Consider the following 10,860-nt stretch of genomic DNA (forward strand, 5'->3'; position numbering starts at 1 on the left):
TAAATCAAATTAGATAAAATGAATTAGCGCATACGGCTGAAACGACATTATACTTCAACCAGCATTACTATTTTTTTAGGAATATGTGTACTTTCTTAGATCATTCGTGAGAAAGACAAATGGATTACTGTTTTGAAGTTAACTTTTGTGCTTCGTCAAATAAACATGAACATTTAACACATATGAAACTTTATTTTTTCAAATTCTGTAAACCTAAGATATGTGTTAGGAACTTGGGTAAAAAGGATGTAGTTACTGTTAATGAGATAACCGTCGTTGTTCCAGTGCTTCATTCCCGAATTCGGTGTTTCATCGTAAGAATGGTCTCAATCACGTCTTATCAGCTAACTTAAGTGTAATATAACACGAGTAGATTGGAACATGTCTCAAGTACACTAAATGTATAAAAAAAACATAAAGTAACATAAAGTAACATGTACGTTATTGAATTCAAAGAAATCAACGAAACTAAAAATCGACATCAATACGTTAGTCAGTTCGTCATGTTCAAGAATGTTCTTGAAAAATGAACATTTTTATGTCAACGTTCTTGATGAGTTTAATTATAGTATAATGTCTCAGCAACCTTATAACGCCAACACATTTTTTTCTAAATTTGGTGTACAATAAATATATTGGCAAATTAATTATCGCTGTGATATTTTTAGTCACTTAACTGCACGATTCTGTGTTATTTTCGAACAACCCCTGTGGTATTTGCACGTTCCTAAGTTAATTTCTGGATATACACGGTGAAAATTACAAAGCTATTGCACTCAGGTTAAACACACGTTTTTGGGGGTTCTATGCTGTAAAAGAAGAAGTGTTGAATTTGGCTACTGAATAAAAGCCTTTTCCTGTTTCATCAAAGTAATGATCTGTGTTTGCCAAAAGGTATATTTAACTGATATCTAGTGCTCATATATAATATTTTACTTTTAAATAAAATGTGTAAAAACAATAAGAATAGCAAGTTTTTTCTATTGTTTTGACCCTGTTCATACCAAAAACCTTTCAAATATGACCTCATTTAGATGTGATGCATTTTTTTAAACTAAAGTAATGTTGTTTAATTTTTTCATACTATTTGAAAGAAGACCATACGATAATGATTAATTTACAGCATTTTCAATTTCATTTAGTCTTCACTTTATTCTTATTCTTTAAAACATATGCACTTATTAAAGAATATAAGTCCTTTGCATTTTAAACATGTCAATACAAGGACTATATATTATCATTTTCTTTCACGTATGTCTGTCTGTTAAATGTAATAAACACTCAGAATATATTTCATTCTGCTTGTTTTATTCTGCTTAAGCTAATAGACAAACTGTTAGTAAAGGAAAGCGGATTGCCATAGAGGGGATGCATTTGCGGTCAGAAATGCTTAAATTATATGTCTGACTCGTAAATCACTCGACCATTGCAGCACTGATATCTCCCTTTAATAACGATTCTTTTATTTTTACAATAACTTGCACGAAAAACCTGTACTTAAGGCAATCGGTAAGGTTTGTGTCTTGAAAAACATATCTCCCCTCCATTACTCGGGTAAACAAGCTTGGGAAAGGGTTTTTCATATATATATATTTTATTCTATCATTTTCATTAGTATCTTATTCTTAGTACCTTTACCCAGTTCATCATTATACTATCAAAACCTTTCCAAAACATTTAAAGGAAAAAGAGTTATGACCTATGACGAAAACATTTACGATAAATTTAAGATCATACTAAAAAGATGTTTGCCTGTTAAAAATAATTTGTCCTGACGATTTACAACATTAAATGTATTAACCGAGGTTTGAAGCAAAAAAGAAGCTCTACTAACGGATCAATTATCGCAAGTGGAAAAGATGTTGCAGTATAAAGATGATTACATTAGATATTTTAGGAATGGCGTTATTATTACTTTGTCACTTTTGTGAACGATCGTTTATCTATTACATATATAAATCGCATATATATGAAATTTGACGAACGATTATGAGGCAGAGAAAAAACTAATAACATGAAACTAAGTAGGTTAAGTGTATTTTTCTCAATAAATCAGTAGCACGGCTGTGCCGAACCAGACAAATTCAATTTTATTAATACTGGATAACAAACGTTTATCTTAATTAAATATTAAAATCTAAAAGGGCAAAGGTCACGTGAGTCTGACATCTTGATTTAACGTTATGATTTTTTATAACATTATGAAATATATTTATCATGTACGACTCGTATTTACTAAGATTAAACAAAGTAGGACACAAAGAATCTCTATCTATTAGTATTAAAAAAAAAAGATTTCATTTTCAATTTTTACTTAAGAAAACTTGATTTTAGTTAACCAATGTATGAAATGTTATTAAAATACATGTTGTAATATTGTTTTACAAGATACCGGTATGCGTGTTTATCTCTTGAACCAAATACTTAGCTTGCAACTATAATTGATCTTTAGTTTTATCTCCTTATTCTTTATTTCATTTATTATTCATTTACCAAAATAGGGTTGTTCTTTGCAAATCAGAGTCTTCATATGTTTTACGTACTATATTCTTTTAGCCTTATATGATCAATGTTAGTTTCATAGAACAATTAGATTATGATCCCGATCCTGAGCCAGATCTTTTTAAATTGATATTCGTTTAAAGAACTATAGCGTAAAATTCCTTGAGGTATTACACACATTATGGTGATCTATTTAAATGATAGCCCTTGGCAATTCTGTTGTAGAACCGTTAATAAAATAATTCTGAAAAAAGTAAACACATTTTCTAAAACTATCAGTGTTTATCAAATATTCTTGTTTTTCAAACATCGAAAAAACCTTTGTCACATAGAACATTTTTCCCATCAATTTGGATGCAATTTCGAGACCAATACGCCAAAATGGAGTCCTTCGAGGAACTTTGATTCTGATATGTGAGAAGCTATCCAGCTTACTTATGGAACGCCGGTGGTTCTACTCTAGTGTCAGTTATTGTTTAAAATTGTACAATATTTGGTACATGAGGTCTAATTCCAACAGTAGTGAAGTTATTATTATTATTATTATTGCAACATAAACACACAAACAATCAAATCCATCAACGTTCTAAGCATTTATAATGTTTTTATCCTTTGGAATATTGTTGATCTTTCTTTGTGTTAAAGAATTAAGTCAACTTTAATAAACCTTTTTTTTTATTAATTTACTACTAGTTTTAGTTTACGTGCCTTTTAGGTTTCGCAGTGTTGTCGCTAAAATTCGCAATTTGCCTGAACATCATATCGGATAAATTTGTCTCTATATAAAGCGGAGAAACAGACAACGTTCAGTTTATTGGGTATTTAGTTGGGTTACGAACGATGCTCTCTGCTAAGGAATATTGCCAGAAAATTCCATGAGTGTTTTATTGTTATTTGTTTAAATAATAACAGAAATGACTTAAACGAAATATTTGGGAAATTCACTTTATCTTTGATTTGAAATAAAGTAGCACATTAGTTCGGATATTCAAATTTGATGATGAATATATCGTCAAACCTTTCAAGAGAACCGCAATTTCTATCGTCCGACAATTTTACACAAATTCTGTTTGCATACGGAGTTCCTGTGATTTGCGTGTTCGGCATTGTAGGGAATATCTTCTCATTCAGAGTGTTTGTATTTAAAAGTTTTAGAAACCATTCATCAAGTGCATATATTGCCGCTTTAAGCGTCTCAGACTCTTGTTTCTTGCTGTCACTGTTTCTAAGTTGGCTTGGAAATGGGACGTTTGGATTCCTGTTTAGTGGTCACTGGTGCCAGGCGATGATTTACGTTACAAGCGTCTGCAGTTTTCTATCAGTCTGGTACGTCGTGCTGATTATGATTGACAGGTTTGTATTTACATGTTTAACGACATCCTTAATTAAATAGTTTTTTTTCCTAAAGAGTTTTCTGTAATTCTTACAATTTAAAAAAACTGTGCGATCAAAATGCGGATGTTTCTTAATTCAAAAATTTTACCTCTTTCATGTTATATAGGGCGTGAGTGGTAGTTTGAAAATTACCAATTCCATCCATACACAGGCTCAATTAAACCAAACATTTACGAGTTTGCCTGTTTGAGCGTGATTAAGGGATTCTGTTTTTCTCTTTTTTAAGGTTACTTTGCTTACTTGATGGTTAGTATCGAAGCTTTATGTTGTAAGACGTTCATTATTGCTATATTTAATATATTGTTACATATTTTTATGGATGAGTTAAGGAAAGAGAGCATTCATGCAAAGCAAGCGGGTTTGAGTAAAAATTGGCTTGAACAACTTTTCATTTGAATTGATATGAAAATTTTACGAATACTGATAGAGTAAAAGCATATTACTTTAAATAAATAGCTACAAGAATAATAATGATTGATATGAACTATAAAACAGTTTAAAATTAAAGCATTCAACGAATCAATCAAAAGATAATTATATAAATCAGTCTATAAATCTCTTTTTAATCATAAAGTTCTTTAAATATTATCTAAATTTCAAAAGATGAATTTAACATATAACTTTCAGACAAAAGAAAAAAAATGTGTTACGTTATACTTTGCATTACCATTTAACATTGTGCAGTATGAAAAAATTGCTTCAAGATTGTTTGTAAAAACAAACTGTCTCTGATTTTAAACGAAAGAATGACAATGTGTCCCGATATAATTAATTTTAGATTAGATATCAAAATTAAATTACGACACTTTCAATTATGCCGAGGTCAGCTTAAACTAATTTCATCGACGAACTCATTTTTCCTCGGATCGGCGGTAATACTGATTAACCAAATTACAAGCAGAAGAAATTTGCATATTTAACCTATTTAGTTTCTATGAATACGATTTCTTCATTCGAGAACAGCAAAACGTTCAGTATATTTACAATTATTATTAAATATATATTAATACTATCATATTTTCAGAGTTTAAATTTTAGTTTAAAAATAAGCAATCCATATCAAATAAAATTCAAAACGATAAAGCATAATTAATACAAAATAATAAAGAATATACCGAAGAATATACCGAAGAACTTATATCAGGACAGCACCCTGATGCTAAATAGCCATTTTTGTGTCAAATGTAGAAATGACAAGGTTAAATCCGTCAAATACAGCTGGGCCGGTTAAATTTGCAGTTTATTACTACCTTTTATCCTTAAGCTGTTCATTTCAAATGTATTAATATATAAAAAGCTGTTTAAAATAAGTATTCCCCGAAAATCTCAGAAAATCTCAGAAAAGTATTTGTTACATATGGCGATATGGCTGTACAAATATATAGAATGGGACTGTTTGTACAGTGTATACTGAAAAAAATTGATCATAAGTATTTCAGTATTTGTAATATATAAATTGATGTATTTTTTATTAGGTTTGTTATCAATTACTTTTGCAATCTGTATTTTTGTGTCTAGGATATAAATATAAAGATTGTTTATTTTCACATGTTTCTAAAAAGATGATAAACTACTCCGCAACATACTTGAGAAAATGAAAATTATATAAAATTTCAATTTTACAGTAATTAAGCCCTATTTTATTAAGTCACGGAAAATGTGTGAATTTAGGAATTAATTCAGGTTAAAATAAATTCTTCCAGAATCTTAACTAAAAAGATGATAAACTACTCCGCAACATACTTGAGAAAATAAAAATTATATAAAATTTCAATTTTACAGTAATTAAGCCCTATTTTATTAAGTCACGGAAAATGTGTGAATTTAGGAATTAATTCAGGTTAAAATAAATTCTTCCAGAATCTTAACAAGTGGTAATCTGCAGTTTTCGAAACAAAGCTACTTTTACTGAAAATTGATTCGATATTCAATAGAACAATATTGATACCTTCTTGTATATGTTATTTATGTATATATATTGAAACAATAAAATAATGAACATACATTGTTATCATTTCAGATACCTTGTTGTCTGTCATTCACTAAGAGTACCAGAGCTTTGTACAAAACGCCGGGCTAACATGGCAACTTTGGCGGTCACGACTTTCAGCTTATTGTTTAACAGTCACTTCTTCGTGACGGCTGAAGTACACGGGGACCATTGTTCAGTCCAAGAGAAATCGTCAATGCTACACGTGCTTACAATATTTATTTACATCGACACCGCTTTAACATTTATCATACCGTTTGCCATTATATTTTTGTTAAACACGGTTGTGATCATATCAATAAAACGTTTTCATTCTCGACACGTTCAACAACGAAACACACATTTATTGAGGATCAACACCGTTTCAAAAGCACAGATGAGGATTACTCGTACATTTACGCTTGTGTCAATAGTGTTATTAATCACAAACGTTCCAAGCCACGGAATCAGATTTTATATAATGATAAATAACTTGTATGAGAATCAGGACATTATATTAGTCAATGCTCAACAGATTTTTCAAGTGATTTATTACACGAATTTTGCTGTTAACTTTTTGTTATACAGTGCGAGTAATGAGAAGTTTCGACGATATTTTTCATACAAATACATTTGCTATAATTTGTATCGACGTCAAAACCAGTCAACGAATGAGCACCTATATAGGTAGAAAATATACATAATAGTTACGTAAATATACTTGTAATTAAATATTTGGAAAGAAGGAGCCATGAAATAGGCAGAATAAAAGAAACTAAAAATGAAAAACATGATAACTCAAAAATGTATTCCTAAATATGCCTTTACTACGACAGCAAGTTCAGGATCTTATTTTACTCTAACGAAATTTCTATATGTCGACTAATTTTGTTTACCAATTATAATTTTCACATTAGTGTACACATGCCATTTAATTTTATTTGATTAACAAACTCACCTTGCCGAGCTTGTGATTTTTAACATCAATCTGTCACGTACGCATGGGTAAAAGAAAATAATTATGCCAATTAATTAAAACTCATGGCAAATATTCAAAGGAAAATTATTTTATCGTTAGAAGTCAAACTATAAACTAAGCAAGGAAATGTGTATTTATAAATATGAAGCAATGTGGCAACAGTTTTAGAATTTACATTGTAGTTCTCAATACTGTTTTTGTATGTTAATTCGAAATTAAAATCAATGAAGGGCACATGTCCCTTTTTAAGATGTATTTGTAGCTATGTAAGGTTTTCATTGGAAACATGGTGCTATATTTAATAGTTAGTTATTTGATATATTTCTTTTTTAAATATGTACCTTGTGTGTCTTATTATTTTACTTTGATGTAAAAATAAAATAACCTTTTTGAAAGACAATCACATAAGGTAATTGCGGGCATAATTAATTTGTTATGTTAATATCTACATTTCTATTGTTTACGCCAAAAATATAGGTCAAATTGTATTTTGAGAAATGATTCAGACTTTTGAAGAATATATTTCGGTAAGTCATTTATAATTAACTGAAAGTTGATACGTAATCAGTTGTTGTACATGTAAAAATATAATTGGTTGTATTATACTTTTTGTTTTTGTAGAGTCTTACATATAAGATGCTGAATGTTATTTGAATGTGTTCAATTTAATTAATATGCTAAATTGTTCTTTCGTCTTATTATCGTCTAACTGGTCAGACAAATCAAATTTTCTCTGAAAATACAAAATAGATTACAAAAATAATGACTTATGACTTTATTTCAAATGTATGTAATATATATGATAATAGTTCAAATGCATTGATGTAATATAATACCATCCAACAGACAAACAAACCTATATCACTTTCGAGTGTGATACTGAATGTTTACCAAATATATTTGGTTTTATTAATTAGAATAGTAAGTTAGACAAAATATGTAACAAGTGCTCCGCAAAGGCGTTGCAATGAACGCCCGAATGTTAATTTGTTTCAGTTATCAAAAATGATCTTTAAATTGGTATAGAGACCCAATAAAGAAACTTTTCTGAAAACGTTTTTATCTTAACTATCCTTATGCTGATGTGTGACCTGCAACGTGAGGGCATGGTTTCCCCTAAGTGCATGATTTATAAATCCTTTAACCAGGCAATAATCCAAATATACAGGCATACGATTTATCCACAAAAAGACAACATGGTTTAGATATTTGCCATTTATGCAACTAGAAATCGTAGTTTCAGCAACAAAGACAAAAACATATTAACTTAATGACCCGGGAACATGATTCAAAGAGTTATGTTGTGGTCCACAAAGTGAGGTTGCATGCCCAATATCTAAGCTCTCGGCATCATAGTTTCACACAATTAGTCAGAGATGTGTTTTTTCTATAATTTCTAATACTCTGTGTCGATGTGACGAGAAACCCAAAACAAACAAACTATAAGTCTACATGAATCAAGTGACCCCTAGGGCGGGCCAATTTAGAAACATCCGTGTCAAAATGTGTCAAATCAAATCGCGTCAAATACAAGTTCCGTGTCATGAAACACCTATAATGGTAACTCTTATTTATTTAATACGTTTAATGTTTTATTTTTCAAAATGACCCGCTCTTTTATTACCAAACTCTCACATGTACATGTACACATAAGGTTATTTAAACTTCTAATCATAGTTCACAAAATGATATTTTACCGTCATTACTTGTGTTTCTTAACAAATCGGGTAACTGATATAATATCTCGCCCTGTAAATGTGAAATTTATATTTCTTATGTATAAATTTCAATAGTTTGGTACCTTAAACCTTATGCATTTTTTTAGGCAACGGAAACTCAAAAGTATGATATGTAGTTGAAATTATGTCGCGTGGTATCTGAGGGGCGTGTATCTATAAATTGTCGTAAAACCTGTCAAATATTTCATATCTAGAAATGATTTTTTTTATTTGAGGTGGTATATTTAAATTGCATTTAGAAAAAAAATGTAAAAGCGATACACCGCCAAAGATAATACATGCTTTTTGTGGGACTACAATCTTTGTCAAAGGATCAGCGTACTGACTAAAATAATTTGATCTTCTTTGATTTGTTTATCTGAAGAACTGTGCACTGTCATAAATAAATCAAACAAAAGATAAATTTAATTGTAGCTTTAAAGCAATAAATTATAGTTAATTTGGAAACAAAATGCAAATGATACAAATGGGAATTGCGTGTGCATTAACCAATTGAAACTAAATACTTGTAGTATTGCAAGCGTAATAGTTATCTATTTTTCAGTTTTATTTCTAAACAAACAAAACAGCCATGAAATTTATATTCATTCTGCTTAAATGTATAATATAACCAAGAAAAGGAAAATTATAGTAATGTTGTGGTATTGCTGAGTGGTGAACGTATCGTTTTATCATCTCAAGATCTCGTGTCATATACGCTCATACCTGCAGTGGATAAAGCCGTTGTCTCCCTGAGCAAGAACATTTACACTTATTGTTAGATTTGGAAAGTTCTAGGAATAGAATCGTGAAGGTTTCTACTAAAAGCTTATAACTAGCATAACTTCCTACACAATCGAAATAAATAAATTCTACATTAGTCGAATTAATATTGTATATTAAGTATAGTAACTAACATTGACAGAATATTCTGCTCACGTACATTTACATGGATTAACAGATACGATATTTTACACATTAAAGAACATCCAGCACCGAAACAAGATAATGTTGCAGATTTTATTTAATAAGCAAATTCACATAATTCAGGAACGGCAGTGGTTAAAGTTAACTATTACACATGACCCCAGCGCCATCTTAAGAAAATTTAGATATTCTGAATTCACTTATGAAACAACCTTTTGCAAGTTTAGTTTATCACCTGGGAATCCTTAACCCAGAATAACCATTTATGATTTCATGTCAAGAAATATATTCATGATCCAATCCACGCGTAAACATGCTTTTAAAAACAAAGTATGGAAATAAAGAATAACAACATGTTGTATGCACGAATTCAGAAAGTCGAGAAAATATAATGACGAGAATATAAAACCAAATTATTGTTATTGAGCTATTAAAAAGCTTTAAAAATGTAAAATAGAGAGAAATAGAAACCCTAAAAAGTCAAAAAAGACAAAATTGAACATTTTGCATGATAAGCTAGATTGAAGTGATGTGAAAATTTAAATATAAACACGGCCTTCTACACTTCTTAGTTGACGGAAACAAAAACTATAAGAACGATAAATACTAAATGCTAATCGTTTTACTACAATATTTTCATTTAACAGGTACAATGATTTATTGTCAGAATATCTTTTTTAGATTTAATGTCACAAAATATTTTTTTACTTTGCTCCTTTCATTCAAACAGTTACAATTCAGTTTTCTTTGATCAATGCAAAGAAGAGTATCAAATACTGCATTTAAAAGGTTTCCTTCTTTTTAAATGTATGTACGATTCTCTTGCGAAAAGAAAAGAAGATGAATAAAAAAGGTCTTTAAAACAAATATCTATAAATATTCCTATTACCATAATTTTATTTTAAGTACACTGTAACAATCATTGCCGCAAACAACTCTTTTCATGCAAACTTTAACTTGCGAGAGATATTCTCTCTCCTTTTCATATCATTACAGTAAACTAAATTCAGAATGATCATTTACAGATTCATTTGTCTTAGACATTAATCTTACTTTTAGGGCAAGTAAGTTTAATATGTTTGATAATTCACATTTTATTTACTTATTTATTTATATTCAATTTCAGGTTTTTAAATCTTATTTTATATTTATAATCTATCTTTCTATCTTTCATTTTGTCAAACCCCGGCTGGGATCGTAGAATTTACTTTTACTATTAAGAAAAATTAAAAAACAGAGATGAGAAAGGCAGATACAAGTTTAAATAGATAAAAACAGGGCAAATGTATTGAGGTAGAGGCATGCAAACCTTGTTAACGATCTTAACGAACATGGGCCAATGTAAACATAATTATTATTGATCAACCATA

The 10,860-nt window shown here is 29.6% G+C and overlaps 1 protein-coding gene across 1 annotated transcript; it reads left to right on the forward strand.

Moving 5' to 3' along the window:
- Positions 1-3,358: 3,358 nt before the first annotated feature.
- LOC132731434 (neuropeptides capa receptor-like) lies at positions 3,359-7,860 on the forward strand. The gene is made up of 2 exons (XM_060717614.1): positions 3,359-3,855; positions 5,918-7,860. The coding sequence occupies exons 1-2, from the start codon at positions 3,500-3,502 to the stop codon at positions 6,555-6,557; spliced, it is 996 nt and encodes a 331-aa protein (XP_060573597.1). The 5' UTR covers positions 3,359-3,499; the 3' UTR covers positions 6,558-7,860.
- Positions 7,861-10,860: the final 3,000 nt, after the last annotated feature.

The sequence above is a fragment of the Ruditapes philippinarum genome, unplaced genomic scaffold (genome assembly GCF_026571515.1).
Source record: "Ruditapes philippinarum isolate M1 unplaced genomic scaffold, ASM2657151v2 ctg1586_1_1_1_1, whole genome shotgun sequence".
NCBI lineage: Eukaryota > Metazoa > Mollusca > Bivalvia > Venerida > Veneridae > Ruditapes > Ruditapes philippinarum.